Consider the following 19,065-nt stretch of genomic DNA (forward strand, 5'->3'; position numbering starts at 1 on the left):
CTACTTTCATGCTACCACGGCCAGTGTATAATTGCAACAGAGACCATCCGGCCCTCAAAGCCTAAAATATTTACTATTTGGCCTTTTATGAAAGTTTGCCAAACCCTGGATTAGACCAAACAAGTTTCACACCCGGAGCTAAAGATGGATCCAAGCACATCCTAACTGCTTGGCTGCTAAATAATGGAGGAGTGTAGAGAGTATGCTGGGGAGACAACCTCAGTGCCCATGATAGATACGAGACAAAACTATTCAAGTTCTAGAAAAGTGGTCTTAGAAACATAAAAACCAAATCAATTAAGGGGACCCATTATATGAAGTACATGTGAAATATCCTCTGCAGAAAATAATTTAGAAATTAGAAAATAATCCAAACACCAAATAAACTTAAGGTAGAATTAAAACTCCTTACAGCACAGTGTACAAGGCCTGGTATAACTGCTTTCCTGTCCACCTCTTCAAACTTATCTCCCACCACCTCTCTATCCACCCCAAATTCCAGCCACCTGGCCTTCCATAATCTCCTAGAATCGAGAGTCGAACCTGACGGCAACTCAGTTTCTCCTAGAAACTGAGAGTTGCCCTTTGCCCACCCCTCCTTCCACTGTATGCCAGTGCCTGGAAGAACCTGATACACAGTAGGCACTCAACAAACACTTACTAGTAGGAGGAATTAATATGAAATATACGACTTCTACAACCTCCTCCGTCTTCCTCTATTACAGTGGCATTTTCACAGACTGTCTTTAAAGACAGACAAGGACTATGTCTCATTCTTCTTGGTCTCCCAGGGCCTGTGACAATACCTGGAACATAGTAGGCACTGGATGAATAAATTAAAGAATGAATGCTGGATAGAAAAACATGAGCAGTCAGGATGCTCATTTCCCGGGCGGCAGGCACAGGATGAGGAAATTCTCATCGTCAACCACAGACCAGAGCTGTTCAGAACTGGAAGCAGCTACCTCACAGCGCGCTGGGATCCCAGGTGTAGAGGAAGATAAAAGACCAATTTAAAGGCTACAGAAGGGGGTCGTTGCAGAACAGGAGATGATGCTACATGACTTGCAAGGTCACCTGCCCCTCTGGGATTCTCTGAGTTATCCCAAGCTCTGAGTTTCTTCCTCAAGAGTGAGTTTCCTCTCTGGTCATCTGATGGCAAAGCTGGGTTTGGAATCACCTTTATTACTTCCACGACTGAATGGTTTCATCAAAATTTTACTTCTAGAATCTGATTACGTCTGGGAATTTACAACCAACAGATGAATTGAAACACAAATAAAAGGCCCTGTTGGGTTGTTTTTCAGGGCACCTTTACAGAAAGCATGATAAGAAGATATTTTTTCAGGAAACAGGTACTGATATATAGACCCTAGCGTGGGAGATTTGAATGTGAACATTGGGACAAATGGATTTCACCACAAAATATAGGAATATTTGGTGAGTTCACTTTGTCCATTCAGTGTTATTTACACTTCTACACCACTTTAGGCAAGGTCAACATCCTAAACAACTTCATGTTTATTTTTCACGTAACATCAGGAACAAGAAAAGCTTTTTTTATAGAATAAACTACTGGGGAAGAAATGAGAGTTTTCATTACCAGAATCCAATAATATTATCTTTATGTTGAATGAGCCCAGAAGAATTTCAAACCATGACTTTTGTCCTCTCCTGCGGTTTGGGATTAATCCAATCCAGAGGGCATCCAACAATGGACGTCCATTTCCCTGATCTTGGTGAATCAGTGCTTCTCCAGACAGGGGATCTGCCATGAGACTACAGGTGTAGGATTGATGCCTCACGACATGTGAAGTCAAAATTTCAAAATTACCCTTTCCCAGCGCCAACATAATTCACGTAGATTGGGGGGAAGAATCTCTCAATGTGTTTGGCCTGAAGGCCATTACAGATTCTTACCAACCCAATATTTTTCACTCAAATGTCATTAGGAAGGTCATTATTCTAAGTCTTCCATGTCTGTGGCTCTGCAGGTTGCCATGTCTATTATTCATTAAGCTAGTTTCCATCTGACCCAGGCTCAGTCATCAAATACTTACTTTTCCACTGCTTTTGGGGTCTTAAAAATTAGTTCATTTTTTTTTTTAAGATTTTATTTATTTGCTTTTCCCCCCAAAGCCCCAGTAGATAGTTGTGTGTCATAGCTGCACAGCCTTCTAGTTGCTGTATGTGGGACGCGGCCTCAGCATGGCCGGAGAAGCAGCGCGTCGGTGCGCGCCCGGGATCCGAACCCGGGTCGCCAGCAGTGGAGCGCGCTCACTTAACCACCAAGCCACGGGGCCGGCCCAAAAATTAGTTCATTAATGGCTTTGGCATAAAGGGCAAAGAGGAGCCCCTGCAAAGGACTGAATAATTGAGGATGAATATGGGAGTAAGAATCAAATCTAGGTCACCTAGACCAAGAATCAAAATGTATTTATATAAATAAATAAAACAGCAGTTCATAAATCTGGGTAACCATCAGAATCAACTGTGGGCTTTTCTATTTCTCCACAAAAATCTATTTTATGAGCTCCATCGTCAGAAATTTGACCATAGGAGGTGTGAGAACCAGTTATACGCTAAAGATAATAAAGGAAAAAGAATGAATTATAATAGTCATTTCTTGATGGAAAATTCTTCTGATGGAGCCTCTGAAATAAAAATTATAGAGATAGTTATTTTTTCTTTTAAAGTACATTTAAAATATCATAAACAACATACTGAACAACCAGGTACACATGACCCGACTTAAAACTAAAACATCATCTATGGATTTGAAGGCCCCTGGGTACCCTTGACACCCCATGCTGGGCTCCTTCTCCTTACTTCCTCACTCTGGGGGAATCCCAATCCTATTGTGTCCATTTCTCTCAGCAAAATATAGATCTGCATTTTTCACACTTATATAGACAGCTTATAAGCAACCTGTGTTTATGTTTTATTACTACTTCTGTTAAAAACTCCTGAAACAAAAGTTTGTAATATCATCTGGATCTATTTCAGCTGAAATGTCCAATTTCAACCAAAGCACGTATTATTTTATGGATTTTCACTCCCCATTCTGTATTTAAGGTGTGTGGTATGATCTTTAACAAATGATTCATTTACTGAAACTGAACTGACCACTCATATTTAATCAAAACTATTGAATCCATGTCACGTCATTAATTGGACTGAGATTATTTTGCTTCTTTTTTGTACAGAATTGACATTTCGGCCAAGCCAATTATTTAGATGTCACAGGTTTAAAACTTTGAACTTAGATGAGCTGGTCATATGGAGTTAGGGAATTTTACACATAATTTCCTAGGCTTGAAACACACATAGCGAAATAGCGAGAGAGAGTAATACCTTCACTGATGATTTCTGAGCACCTAGTATTCCACAGCAAAATGACAACAGCGAGTGACAGCCCTTACTGCATCATCAGAGGTAAGAAGGTGATTCTGAATAACAATGCCTCACATTTATGTAGCATGTTAGGGTATAGAAAGCACTTTGCCTTTCACAGGATATTTGATTTGACAGTGATTAAATAAAACCCCCCAACTCTGAGCATCAAGTGTAAAAGACAGTCTACTGAAACCTGCGAAACTTTGACATTAAGAATGTATCTCCAATGTTTGCCACGTTTTTGTGTTATAGATCTCAAAATAAATTTAACAGCCAAATATCTACTTTATTATATGTCAGGGCCTCCAATTACCGTAGGAATTTGGAAGCACTAATGAAAAATTAAACATCTAAAACGTATAATTCTGCTATAAAGAGATATTCAGCAATAAAGCAGCATTTAGGTTAGTTAATGTTCACCTATATAAGAGAAGTAAACATTGATAGTCGTCAGGGTATTTTTAGATGGAAGCCAACAGTATTTTAAGCAGAGCAAAATACACAGATGAATCTGTGTTGAGGGTGGCAAAATATTTACAAAGCCTCTCCTTGCGCATCTTCGACTGTGCTTACTGGGTGCAAGGTGTTTTTAGGAAGAGCTGGCCACAAGATTGAATGGAGAATTGGGCTTTCAGACAGGCCTGGGTTTGAATCTCAGCAATACTATTTATGAATTTATGGGTTTTTCTGATAATTCATTTTCTCTCTTCAAACCTTGGGTTTCCCCAAGTGTAAAAATATTAATGCCTACTTTTGAGGATTGTGCGGATTAAGTGAAAATTATAAAACTAATAGCAAATATTTATTGACACCTTTAATGTGTCAAGTGCTGTTTTAAAGGCCTTTACATACATTAATCCATTTGGTCTTCAAAGCACCCTTAGGAGGTATGGTACTATTAAGGCCCCCATTTTATAAATTTATAAATAGATGCTGACGCTAGGAAAGGCAGACTTTTGCAGGGTCATACAAATGGCAGGCGACGGCTCTGGGATTGAAACCAGGCCATCCAGCTCCAGAGTCCTCCCTCTTCATCAGTATGTTTTAATCCTGATGACATTTCCCCTCCCTCCTTACTCCATCTCCAGCATCCTCCATCCCACCCACCTAAGCTACCTGTGAGTTTGAGAGAACAAGGAAGAAAAAATAGAAATGGGAGAATATCAGGGGGCTTGGTTAATTTTTCTCTCAGTGCTTTGACCCAAATGGCATCATGCAAATCAAAATTAACCAATTAGAAATGGAAAAACTCAACGATTTGATACCTACTTAGAAGAGGCCTTGAGGGTTAGTAGGAGAGAGGAAGTTTCCCACAGAAGACAGGTAGACTTATGGTCCCTTCTTCCACCTGGAGAGCCAGAGACCAGGGGTTTTGCCCCCAAATCACCAGGAGCGGAGGGAGAGTCAAAGACACGTACACGCCTGGGGAAAGGGGAAGTTTGGAGGTGTCCACTCCCACTCGTACATCCAAACCCATCCCCTGAGCACCAAAATTGTTCTTGGTTTACCTAACTCAGGCAAATTGGATTCATTCTGAGAGCAGAGATGCAAATTGTAAGGCAATTCCACAAGATAAAAGCTCCTGCATCCTGAAGATACTAATTTTTCTGGCAGTAAATATATACACTAGGTATAAACACAGGCAAAGCACTTTCCAACATGGCTTTAATCAAAGGATAAAAGGTCTCTGGCAAATTACAGCTCTTTTGAAATTTATTCCCAGATAAAGATAATAAATAACAGTCAAGGAAAATCATTTTCATTCTCAAGATGTCAGTTTCTCCTTTCTGTGAACACCAAATTTTAGGAACTCATTTGGGTTGAAAACGAGCAGCTATGTGGAGATTCCTCCACATCTTCTTGTCACTTCTTTGGTAAGTGTCCTTGCACCGGAGTGAAGTGTGCATGAGAATCACTTACACTATCTGTTAAAATGCAGAGTCCTGGGTCCCACACCAGACCTACCGCACAGGGGGCTGGCAGCTTTCTGTTCTGTGAAACCCTGCTTCAAGTAATTGTGACATACACTGTCAGTTCAGAACCATGACTTACTCATTATCACCTAGGGGTACAGCAGAGGCTAAAAATATCAGGGTAGAGATTTTTCCCCCAATTAATAAGGCAGATCTCTGAACACTGAAGTGGTCACTTTTAGAACAAGTTCAAACTAGATACTCAAACAGCATAAGTCATAAGATCAGAAGAAAGATTTCTCAAAAACGTAAGCCAAAAGACAGTAATTAATCTTGAAAGAATTCACTGTATGATAATTAAGTGAACTGGGCAAGACCACTGACAATCTCAATGCCAGGTACATTTTCCTAAAGCTGAGCCTTAGCCTATCTTACAAATGAGAAAACTGAGGGTAAGATTAAGATTAAGAAACATGCATAAGGTCCCAGGGACAGTACACGGTGGGCTGGGCTATCTATTCATCTCAGTTTCTCCTCATCATCACTCCATACAACAGATAGGGTTTCCCTCATTTGCAAATGAGGAAATGGATGTTCAGAGAGGTTAAGAGGCTGGCCCAAAGTCACACAGCCAATCAAGTAGTAGAGCAAATATTCCTACAGAACATCTGACTGATGCCAGTGTGTTAACTACTGGACTTTATTAAGAGATAAAATATCCTCTATGTTCATGAATCAAAAGGATTACCAAATCTTCATGTGGAAAATCTGTTCTGGGACCATATAAACGCCTCAGCAAATGGAAGAGATTTTTTAAATTTTTTAAATAACACTTCTTTAAAGAATTCCTTTTTTTGTTCTTTCCCAAGCAATCTGAAAAGTAATTGCTAATATATCAACAGTTATTAAGAGACACTTCCCACTGCATTAATACTGCAAAATTAAATATCTAAGTAGAGGATTCAAGCACCATAAACACAGAAGAGTGTAAGCAAGCATATTCTATAAATAGTACTTGTGAGATTCTAGATTAGCTGCCTGTCATAAATCTCTCTCTTTAATATACCTAAAACACCCTCCCACCCAAAGATGTACACAGTAATTGCTCCAAAAGATAGCTCACATTAAACTTACTAAGCAGCATCTGTTTGAAAGGACTGAGCATTGCCTTAATGATTTGGCTAGTCGGAATTACATTTTGGAGAATGATTTGGGAACTAGATTAGTGGAAATTTCAGTCGTTGTCAGTGACACCTGGAAGATAGGAGGTTCTCGACAGAAATTCCAGGAAACTCAGACCCCTGACTGCACGCTGGAATACAAGTACATGTTATCTGCTACTTCATATTAACTGAAATTAGAAACTTAGGAGCAGAGATTTGTTCTATGAAGTGAAGCACCATTATCATCTCTGTTCTCCTCCCCACACCACCTCAAAGAGTCAAAGTAAACAAGGACCAAAGCTGACAACCTGGAGGGATTAAGGAAACAACATAGGTATAGGAACAAAAACAAACACAAACAAAAGTCAGTGAAGAATGCCTTGAAGGAAATCAAATAAGACAACAGGATAGGGAGTGACAGGTTTAGGAGGGCTACTTCAGATGGGGGGAGATCAGGAAGGCTGATAACACAGTGATGATACCTCTGTAACGTACGCATATGGTGATATGTATATGCATAAAGTGATATATGGCTGAAACAAGAAGAAAGAGACTGTTTCTCAAGCCTGTGGGCTCTCCAAATGCCTGCGATAATCACCTGTGGACAGCAGTGCTTTTAAACTCAAAAGGAGAGTTAATAATGAATCCAGAAATAAGAGGTCACTTTTTTACTTCGATATTTCAATTTCCTGCTACAAATGCCTTCTTGAGAAAGCAAGGCCACCCTTGTTCTTTGAGAAGCAGAATTTAAAGCCCCTAAAACAAAAAACCGGAAAGTGGCACCATGTTCATGAGGCGAACTCAGTGGTGAACCCTCACTAACAATAACAAGAGCTGCTGGGGGCAGAGATCATTACTGGGCTTATTGCTATTACCACCCAGCATGAGACAAAAATGGTTTAGAACCCAGGCATCACACGAATACCAAGAGTGAGACACAAGGCAAAGATGAAGAGAACAGTCACTGCGCTGCCATGGCAGGCTGTCAAATGCTGCCTCAAAATGCGCAACTGTGTGGATTTCAAAATATGAAATGCTCAGTCTGGAATTGTAATTCTCAGAACCGAGCAGCTGACTACGGAAGATGCTGCTCTGCTCCCTGGAGGGGCTGGCTACACAAAACTGGCTTCCATGGGTCAAGCTTATGCGGCCATCACCACCTGCTATTTTATCACCGTAAAATAGCGAGACTGGTCAATATCTACACTCAAAAGAACCACAGGGTGTGCTTGTTAACAATGAGGGTTCCCAAGCCCCAACCACAAAAATTCTAGATCAGTAGGTTTAGAATAAAACCTGAGGATCAATTTTTTTTTAAACTAACGCCACACTCAATTTTCAGGTACATAGTATAAGAATCACACTTGGAAAAACATAGATTAGACAACTTTAGATACGTAGATTCTAAAGGGACAGTTTTCAAAACTTTGTCATGCATTGAAGTTTTTATATGTATATATACAGTTATTTTCTTTTAGCCATGTTATATTCCACAAAGGATTTGAGATGGCTCTGCTAATTCACACTGGGGAAATTTTGTGATCAGGTTGAAAGATGTCCAAAACAATATAATCTGCTGATTAAAAAAAATAGAGCTATAAAAAAAAATCAATTTAAGCTAAGTAATAATGGTGGTGATAACAACAACCATATTTGACAATTCATATATGAGTACTATACACCAAGAATTACTCCATCATCCTCACTATCAAAACTAAGAAAACCATTAAAAATTTTAGCCAGATAATTGGGACATCAAAAAATAGTCACTATTGAAATAAGCCAGACAGAGAAAGACAAACACTGTGTGACTTCACTCATATGTGGAATATAAACCAACACACGGACAGAGAGAACAGTTTGGTGGTTACCAGGGGGAAGGGAGTTGGAGGGTGGGCACAAGGGGTAAAGGGACGAATTTATATGGCGACTGACAAATAACAATGTACAACTGGAATTTCACAATGTTATAAACTATTATCACATCAATAAAAAAATAAAGAAAAAAACGAAACAAAACAAACAAACATATAGTCACTATTGGAGTCCAAGAGTCTATAGCCATGGTGCTCAGCCCTGCTAGACTTGGTGCTTTTTGTGTGTGTTTTATTTTACTATTATTTTTAAGTGAGATGTAATTGAAATACCATAAAATTCATCTTTTTAAAGTATACGATTCATTAGTTTTTAGAATATTTACAATGTTGCAAAAACCATCGTTATTATCTAATTCCACAACATTTTCATCTCCCCAAAAAGAAGCCCTTACCCACACGTCGTGACTCCCATTCCCTTCCTTCTCCAGCCCCTGGCAACCATTCATCTACTTTCTGTGTCTATTCAATGCCTGCTTGTCTAGGAATAGGAAATATCTTTAACGCTCCTTTCAGAATTCTGAAATGAAATCTTGACAGCATATAACCTAGATATACTCATATAAATATTAGGTATGTTTAGTACGTGCAGATTATCAACCACTTGATATGGTTTATGCGTTCTCCTATGTTACTAACTATGCCTCTGCAGCGTTACTTTCAAGTACTGAAGGAATTCCATCAAATAGATATCCCATAATACATCTAATTAATCTGGTGTTGTTCGAATTTACATTTGAAGATTGAGTTTTGTAAAAACTAGTAACTAGGTTTAAATATTTGTGTTTTGCATGTTGAAGAAACAATTTCAAAAAGAAGCTACTTTTATTCTACTCTTTTTTCGCATCTGCATATTTAGAAGCCTGGCATTGGGGTGGACAGTGGAGTGGAGGAAGGCCGTGAGTCCCCTCTGTCCCTATTGATACCGGCTCAAGAAAAGGTTGACATAAGTGAAGCCATATTGTAGAAAAGAAAAACTCTGTTGTAACTTTGAATGACCTCTGACAAACTAACCCAGCTGGATATGCACCCTCCAGGAGATCTAACTGCTATGTTGATTTTACAACCCCTGCGTATGCATGTACCTCCCAGCTGCGATAAGATGATAACTTTGTTCTTTTGAGTTCCTTAGGAATGTGATGACCCCCAACAGAGGATCTATGCTAATAGCCATCACCAATGAAAACCAAAAGAGCTGGTGTGGCGACTCCCAGCCTGTAACACTAGAATGTGTTACATTCCTAGCCCCCTCCCCTATAACTCTCAGGCCCATATAACTGTTGTAAGATTTTGTGCCCTTTTAAGATGGTTCTCTTGGACATTAGTCGGCCATCTTCCCTCTTGCTAGCAAGCTGTAATAAAATAAGTCCTTTTTCTCCTACCACCTTGCCTCTTGACTATTGGCATGTCTTGCAGAGGGCAGATGAACCTCCTTTTTGGGTGGTAATACTATCACATCCTGTGTCAGGAACAATCAGAAAGCTAGCTCTTTCTTTTATCATAAGGAATTTGGTGGTGGTTCCTCTAGGACATTTGCCCCTCAAAAGTACTTGCCAGACATTCTCTTTTAAAAGTCTCATGATAGCTATGTTAAACATTAAACCAATATGCAAACTAAGATCAAAAGAGAACTATGTTTATTTGGCACTGTTTGGTGCCAAGCATTACCTTATCTGCTCACAGGCAGTGTCAGAGCCATAAAATCTGATTTTGCAAAGTATAACATTAGCACCCCAGCTCGACTTACTTCTGATTTCTAGCACCAGGAAAAAAAAAAAAAAAAAGGCCTTTTCTATGATTTAGGCATAGGACATAACTGCATAAGAATTTACATTTGTATGAAAGGGGCTGAAACCAGAATCAGCCGGGATTTTATTCTTTTATTTCACTTTACTAGAGAAGCAGAGACTATCCTAATAAATCCTCCTTTCCTCTTCAAGTACACTTAAAAATCCATCTTTGAGCTCCACTGACTCCATTAGGTTAGAACTTTGGTATTAAGTACAAAGGGAGGAAAAGCATAGGTGTGGGGGTGGAGAGAAGCACAGAGCAAGGAGTGAAGGAGAACCGTGGGGCTACCACATCAGTTAGCCCTTCACTCAAGAAGATGAGGCAAAAATAGACCATATAAAGAACTGGAAGGCATGTCCAAGACACCCAGGCTTAAAATGGGACCCACAAATCCATACATGGCATTTGTGCTCTTTCCTAGACACTACCTCATATGAACCTCTTTTACTTCAGTTTCTGTTAGGACACCTTGATTTAGCTTCTGTTTTAGCATTTGCACAATAATAATTTTACTACAAAAGGTAAATGCCTTGTACACTAATGGGAAACATATTGCTTGGCATAGTTTATAATGTGAGGATTTATGGCTCTAACACTGAGGGTCTCTCTGACCTCGAAAATAACATAATGAAACAGCAATGTGCTGCCAATGACTCACTGTGATTTTTTATTAGTTCTCATAATTGCCCCTTATTAATTTGTATGCACATAAGAAGCACTCACCTTCACAGTTTGTCCAGCTTCCGGGCCATCCTAGAAGTAGAAAAAAACCCAACAGAGGTGAGAACAGATAGATGGTATCTCCTGCTTATTCAGAAATATCGCCTGTTAATAATTTAGATCCAATTTCATTGTGTGTTAATTTATAGTATTCTCATGGGGACCATTCACTTCAAATGCATAGGACCAGACAGTTCTCCATTTCCGCCTGAGAGTAAGTGAGAAGTTATGTATAAAAATGATATAAATTATCCAGTAAGCCAACCCCCCTGCTACTTTTCACGCTCTTTGCTCTTGGCTATGGTTTTAATTGCATTAAAAGAAGGCTGAAAACATTTGGGGAGGTGAAGTATCACACTTTTTAGTTATCTTTAAATCAGATATAGTTTAATTAATGTCTGATTACTTGCAGTCTCTCCTAAGGAAATCTGCCATAAACATAATCCATTAAGCAAGAATATGGACTGTCTTACATAAACATAATCCATTAAGCAAGAATATGGACTGTCTTATATGGGAAGAACATCCAAGAGTGGGCCCTCTTTGGCTGTTGTGATCTTGAGGGAGAAAGTGGGAGTATTCATTGCATCTGGGCCCTATTCCCATCCTAGTTTCTTCTCTCAGCTTTCTGAAGCCCAACAAAACTAATTGCTTAGTTGAAAATGAGGAAACTCCCCTACTCACCAATCACAATACAAGCAAGTGCTCAGCTGGTTTGGGATAGCAGAATGAGCAATGTCTTTACAATCAGAAATTTCACAACTGAATTAGAACTTTGCAACTTCAGGCAAATGACCCAGACTAATGGGGTGAGAATTCTCACCCTGCTGTGGCCAGGATTAAGCAGAACTGTGTAGTTAGTGGTTTTCAAATTGGGAGTCACAACCCACTAATGAGTCGTGAAGTCAGCTTAATGGGCGTGATCAGCACTAAAAACAAAAGAAATCAGATAATAGAACAAAAACTATTAGAGTCCATAAAATGGGTAAACATTGTTTTGTGAAACTTTGATTTCCTTTATCTATATATGTGTATGTTGCACAGGGTACACATGATTGTGAAACAATATCTTATGTGGGTTAAACCTTAAAAAAGTTCGAAAACCCTGCATATATGAAAGTACTCGAAGTGCTACGCACAAGTCAGTTCCTATATTGATGAAATTAATTTTCTAGTGAATCATGTTAGATAACCAGCACTGGCCATTTTTTATGAATGTTAATTTTCTTCTAGTATTTCATTAAACACTGACAGATGTCTTCACCCACTTGCCTTCATTTGGTCTCTCTGGAAACATGATTTGTAGTATAAGCTTGATGAAGCCACCCTGAGCTTCACTACCTGTGTGAAGGTGACTCAAATGGTTTGACATACAACACACACACCCCTTGTATTTTATAGGTAAGTTTAGATATTCTCAACACAGACATGGTGGCAAAATTTGTTTTTAAGAAGCAGTTGAGCATTTTTAGTCAGAGCCTTTCATAACCTGAAAACAGTGGTCTTCTTTATCTGTTCTCTTTGAAGGTCTGTGGTGGAGAACTGAAGAGGGTAGAGGAAGGATGGTAAATATTCAGTTTAACTAAAGCACTGAGGACAAGGTCTCACGTTATGGAATGATCCATTTCTTTCCACAGGGTTATTGCGGGGTCATCAAATTTCAAGACCACAAAGAATTTTAATTGTGTATTGATACCCTCAGCTCTTTCCGTGGAGGATCTGAAGGAGCCCATGGTACGTTACTGTTGATTTACTCAATGCCTACAGCTGATGATCCACCATGGACCTCCTCCTCCCACACTAATAAGTGTTGGCTCAACCTCTGCCTAAAAATCTCCAGTGATTGGGGTTCTCATTTCTCTACTAGGAAGCGGGCCATATAGAATAGTCAATCAATCCAGCTTTTTAGCAATCCATAATCAATCACCAGGGCTTGAATTAAAGAGAAAGGTCAGCCCTTTAAGGGTAAGGCCCCACCTAACTTGCCTATCTCAACTCCCCAGGAAGTAGAGCAGGGCTGGGCCCATGCAGTGCTGGAAACATATTTATCATGGAATGAAAATGACTTGTCCAGCCCCAGTTCTAGTAAAAGATCTGAAATGTTTTGATGCCCATTAAGTCACTCATCCATTACTCCCATTTGCTTTGTAAACAACACTGCAAACATCACCTCAGCTGATATTCCACAGTGCACCTTGGGGCTGATGGACAGTGGGCTGGTCCTGGATTAGTAACTTTTTTTTCTGCTCTTATATAAAACATGAACAATCATAGCTGCCTTCCCAGTGGGATGTCAGCTTAAAAGGGAGAGAGCCCAATGCTAGGATTTGAAAAGGAAGAAAAATAATTTCTGAGCTATCCGTACACTCACCTGAATGGAAAAGGTGAGAGAAGTCCCCTGGAAATGCTTCTCCACCACTGTCCCGACTCTTTGGGTTGCCTGAAACAAATCGGCCACTTCCTCAGGACGCAGGTCTCGGAAACGCTCCACTGGCCGAAGAGGACACACGAGGACATCTGCAGTGAGGTCTGTTAAGGCACACTCTGCTGGCTTTGGGTAGTATTTTTACCAAGAAGTTTATACCCACAGTATTGAATCCTCTTGGCCCAGGGCCTGAACCCTCAAAGACTAAGGAATAAAAGAACAAATATTTACCAACACCGAACTCCAAGGAGTTCAAAGAGAGCTTACAAACATGGTTAATTATACTTTGAAGGAGAAGCTGTGGTGTGCTGGAGAAATTCCTTTAAGAAAAAGGGACATTAGTGTTCAGAGAGACTCAAGTGCTGGCTGAGATAATTATGCCAAGAGGCAAGATCTATTCTGGACTATTATTTCCTGACTCCTGTTCTAAAGCTCTATCTTCTCAGGCAGCCAAAAGCACTGGGTTACAAAAGCAACTGGAATATCCAGTTGGTTTCTCTACGTAGAGCATCATGACTAAAATTTTAATTTCAATACCTCTTTAGAGAAATATATAATAAAAACACAATAGTAGTTGTTTTATTTATTTTATTTTTAAAAGGAGCGTAGACATTCTGAAAATGTACTGTGAACTTCATCTATAACCAAGAGATGCACCTCGTGGTTAAGTAATTTATGACAAGGGTTCCTCAGACTGATTATTAAGAATTCAAGAAGACAGTTGAAGTTAAATCATTAATTTAAGAAAAGTGTTGTCTGCTTATACAAACAACACCATTTTAATACATTCTCTTAAGTCAACGTGTTTACATTGGTCTGAACGAACAACAGGTCTAGAGAAAAAAGATGTAAGTTTGATCATTTGCTGGTAGCATATAAATATTCAATGTTATATCATCAATAAAATTTCAGTTCCTTTTTGTATTTGAACTCATCATATATGTGTGGGTATATACATATACATGTGTGCATACATATGTATACACATACACACATATATTAATTTTTGTTTAGTTTTCAGGTACCAGTAGGAGAAAAAACACTCTGATGATCTTTTTTCTTTCTTTCTTTTTTCCTTTTTTCTTGTTGTTTTAGGAGACCATGCTTCTGCCTGGAGCTAAGCAGCTAAGGGGCATAATAAAATCACAATTCTGCAATTGCTGGTCTCACCAGAATATCAAGCATTTTAGCGCATCATACTGTTGGTAGAACTCAGGGCCCAAGGGGAAATGCACTAAGCTCAGCTGGGCGGGCCTGATTTCCATAAGAGAAGGGAGAAAAAAGAAAGGGGGGGAAACTGATTAATTTCACTCATAATCAAAAAATTCATGTCAACTGTAAACTAGGAAAAGGAGCATTTGTTTAATCTGAGTTCATTTTTCAAGAGAGGAGAAGGGAGGCCTTCACCCACAGGGCATCTGATACTTAAAAAGATAATTATCCTTCTTTGGCAGGGCTGCTTTATTATCATGGGTCAATGAACCGTTTAGAAATGAAGAATTTCCTTTCATTTCCTTTTAGCAGAATGCCAGCCTCCACTCCCACTGAGTTGCTTTTTCTTTGTTAAAAGAGACCTTTCCCCATCTTCCTCCTCCTTGCTTTAATTTACACCCTCCCTTAGGCCCTGACTTCACCAAACCACAGCAAGATGACAACTTTGCAGGCTTCCAACAATATCCATAATTGCTGTGGTAGGCTATGTCTGCACACAGCAACTAGATGGGGAAGGAAGGACATTGTGTTTAAACAACTGCTTACTGTGAAAACTGGTGGAATGAATCAACAATCTGTATCTACTGTAACTTTAGTAATATCAATGACATCTGAACATTTTCTTTTTCAATGCCATAAAAAAGTCTTATATTATTGTCCATTTTGCTTGTCTGATGCTAAGGATTGGCTAGACTCAATGTTTCATCAATCAAAATGTTTATGGAATTGAATCAAAATGGCTGAATCTATCAGATGTTTTATCCTGTGCACACTTAATCACAGGGGCTTATATCATATACATTTGTTACTTTAACTAAACATTAATAATAGCAATACAACATGTCAGTAAACAGTTAAATAGGCTCAACACATTCTCATTTAGTTGAATATTTTTCACCAGCCTGTTTAGACAACATTGTCCTGACATATATACTCCCTGTAATCCAACTCTTTGTTAAAAAGACATCTTATCTGCATATAACACACACACACACACACACACACACTTCTAGGCAAATGATAATAAGATGAAATATAGATGACTTTCAAGGGTGTCTACTTGGGCAGGAGTTCACGTCAGTGATCATTGTCTTTGTCTGTTGGGACCCAGAGGATGGCCAAACAGTTATCTCAACCTGGAAACGGCCACATAGATAGGCTCCGCAGGGCTCTACAGGGAGGTAAATGGGTCTGGAGTTACACAGGGTGGGGCTCAGGAGCTCATGGGTGCTATGTGAGTAGCTGACCTGGCCAACTGCAGACTCACTATTGTAGGGGAGGAAGACATATCCTCTACCCACTGGGTCCATCTGGCTGGGCTACAAATTAAATTCACATGAGACAGAATAGCAGGAGAAAATCAAACAAAACTTTATAACATGTATACATGGGAGAGACCCAGGAAAAACTGAGTAACTCACAAAGATGGCGAAGGTTCTCATCTTAATACCATCTTCAGCTAAAGACAAAGGAGGATGTTGGGGGTGGGGGAGTCAGTTGTGGGAGATTACCAGAAAAGCACAGTAAACAAGAGTAAGGTTACTAAGCAGATTTAAGTCCTTGCCTTCCATCATTGATAAGAGTTTCTAGAGATAAGGTCATCCCCCCCTTCTTCCTGGTACAGAGAGGGAGACATCTTTACAGATGGAGATTTCCCTTACAAATGCAAATGTCTCTTACAAAGGGTAACTTCTACTTGGTTTGCAGAGCTTCTCACCTGTCTGCAGTTTTTAAAAGTAACCAGCCCAAAATAATCCTCACGCCAAAAAGACACATTTTGGGGTGGCCAATTCTGATCCCCCACACTATCCAATACTCTCCTCAGGCTATTCTAGGCACTAACTGGGCATCAGAATGTCAGGATCAACTGTCTTCCCTCAGTTCCTTTAAAACTGGAGCAGAAAAGAGCCTATGTCTTCACTTTACCCCAGGCTACAACCTGAGTACTGCCTACCTACCTCCAGAACCTCCTCCTTCCCCACCCCTCTCTTGCATACTAAATATCTGCCACATTTGCTCCTTTCTGTTCCTCAAACACACTAAGCTCTTTCCCAGATATGGGGTCTTTGTCCTGACTGTGTGTTCTGCCTAGAATTCAATTCCCCATGATCTTTACATGGCTGCTTCTTTCTTATCACTCAGATTCTAATTCCAATGCCACTTTCTCAAAGGAGAACTCTACCTGCTTACTCACTCTTACATCACCCTACTTTAAATCTTTCCATAGCCCTTGCTACCAGCTGGTAGTTTTCTCGGTTGCTTACCACCTATCCGGATGAGAACGTAAGCTCCACAAGAGCAAAGACTTTGTCCTGTTCACTGCTGTTTCACCACTGCCTACCACACCAGAGACACTTAATAAGCACTTGCTGGAATGAGTAAATAAATAATAAACCAGGCCTTCGTATCAGCCACCTCTGTGTACTAAGAGCTTGACAAAATGGAGACAACATTCATTTACTTTCTAATCATCTATACAAGATTAGGATAGTCTGCAAGATTTTTTTTTAATTCAGAGGTTTATCTTTAATATCTAGCATAGTTAGAACTAATGTTGGATGTGAGCTGGAGAAATGTAAACATCTTTAATGTAAACTAATTTTCATATGAACCCAAAGGAAATATAATTACAAAGGTAAAATCCTGTTTTAAAAACCCTGTTATAACTAGAAATAAGTAGTTTTTAGATTATTCAGTCTCAGGGAAACTATATCTATAAAAATGCTGCTTTATGTTATGACTAAGAAATTTTCATCATTTGTTCATTCAATGAACACTGATCACGAGTTAAGTGTGGACAATGTGCTAGGCTCTGGGAATAGCAAAGGAGAGTAAGAAGTTGCTCCTGTTCTTCCCGTCCAGGAGACAGGCATTGTACTGGAGTACTGTGGGAGGGAGAGATGGAAGCAGAGAGGGCTACAGAAGCAGAGCAGATCCCCCAATGCAGTGAGAACCAAGGGGTCCAAGGTAACCATGGGTAACCCCTGAGTGGGATGGATTATCCCGTGGCTAGCTGAAAACATAAACAGGTTTATAAAGGGTTTAAAGTAGGTCAGCAAACTTTTTCTGCAAAGGGCCACATGGTAAATGTTTTAGGTTTGGTGGGCCATATGCCTAAGCAGCCATAGACAATAAAAACACTCATAATTGTGGCTATTTTCCAGTAAACTGTTATTTACAGAAAGAGGAGGCAGGCCAGATTTGGCCCATAGGCTTTAGACTGTCAACTCCTGATTTAGAGGAATCACATTAGAAAGAGGTAACTAAAGGAAATTGGAAGTGTTTGGGGGCCTATTCCTCTTTTCCTAAGTTGAGCACTGTAACGATATCTTAACAGCATACTGGATAAAGATCATTATGCTATCTTAAAAATTTCATTTTCTAAGAAAAATATCTGAGCATCGATAGAGCATTTTCATGACCCTGCGTAACACTTCCAATGCTTTTAAACACTAATTACAACCAGGAAACATGTTATGGTATTGACACCACATAGATAAATCATGAGTATTACTGACGGATGCAACTAAAGGAGTTTCTGCCATCTCTAATGGGAAAAACGAAGCATATGATCTGCAAACATGTGAGAGCACCAAAACAGTGTTATTCATAAATTCATCTTAGAATAAAAGTATTTTCTCAAAATAAGTACATAATCCTTGGAAGAAAACAGCATATTGCTTGAAGATGGTGGGTATCATGTACTCCTTGTTGTTCCTAGAAAAACAACTCAGGGAAAGCAAATTAACTTTGAGGAACAGCAGACAGCTCTTGTAATTCTACTGCCACTGTTTATACGCCAATTGTTTTAAGATAATATCACAGATGTGGCATAATTTAATTTGGAGACTCTTAGGCCTTGTTAATGGGCAAATCCCATATTATACATAGGGTATAAGAAAATGCTTTCTCCTGGGTCCTCTTTGCTTGAGATTAACACCTCTAAAGAGACTTTTTAGCTAATGTGTATGATAACCCTCAAAGAAGTTAATCTACTCAATTGAATTTAATATATGTTTATCCAGTACTCATAATGTGTGAAAACCTGTGAAAGAGATTATCCAATAGTATCTGGTCTCTCCCTATAATCTAAAGTAGAGACATCCATTTAGTAATCTCATTTTTTTAAAAGAAGAAAAGGGCGATAATTACAATATAGTTCCTACGGTTGACAAAGAGATTCCTCACAGTAGTGGAAAAATCAAAGACTTCTTAGTGCAGATGAGATTTAAAGTGGACTTTACAAATGGGGGGAGTAATTTCAACCCATTGGTTGGCTGGCAACCCACTCATCCATCCATCACATAACTAGAGCCTCCTCTCAGTCCGGGGTTTGTGCTAGAAGTTAGGATGCCAAGATGAATATCACAGAGTAACTGACCTTGAAGAGTTTACACTCTAATGTCCCAAACTGTCATGCAGTATAAACAGATTATCACAACACAGAGAGATGAGTGCTATTGATAGAAATCAGTACCGAATGTTGTGGGAGCACAGAGGAGGCAGAAGCTAACTCTGCCTAGGAGTGTCAGATAAACTTTTCAGTATGGTCTTGCATTTCAATTTTCTAC

General features: G+C 39.4%; 1 protein-coding gene across 7 annotated transcripts in view; it reads right to left on the reverse strand.

Moving 5' to 3' along the window:
* FHIT (fragile histidine triad diadenosine triphosphatase) overlaps positions 1 to 19,065 on the reverse strand; it is a 1,358,981-nt gene that overhangs the window by 244,841 nt on the left and 1,095,075 nt on the right. For all 7 annotated transcript variants that reach the window (XM_087431269.1, XM_087431270.1, XM_087431266.1 and 4 more), the window contains 2 exons: positions 13,229 to 13,374; positions 10,861 to 10,890 (listed from right to left, as the gene is read on the reverse strand). In XM_087431269.1, coding sequence (XP_087287395.1) covers positions 10,861 to 10,890; positions 13,229 to 13,374 — 176 coding nt within the window. The remainder of the gene's footprint in view (positions 1 to 10,860; positions 10,891 to 13,228; positions 13,375 to 19,065) is intronic.

The sequence above is a fragment of the Ceratotherium simum genome, chromosome 5, assembly GCF_057802395.1.
Source record: "Ceratotherium simum simum isolate JZ-2026a chromosome 5, ASM5780239v1, whole genome shotgun sequence".
Classification (NCBI taxonomy): domain Eukaryota; kingdom Metazoa; phylum Chordata; class Mammalia; order Perissodactyla; family Rhinocerotidae; genus Ceratotherium; species Ceratotherium simum.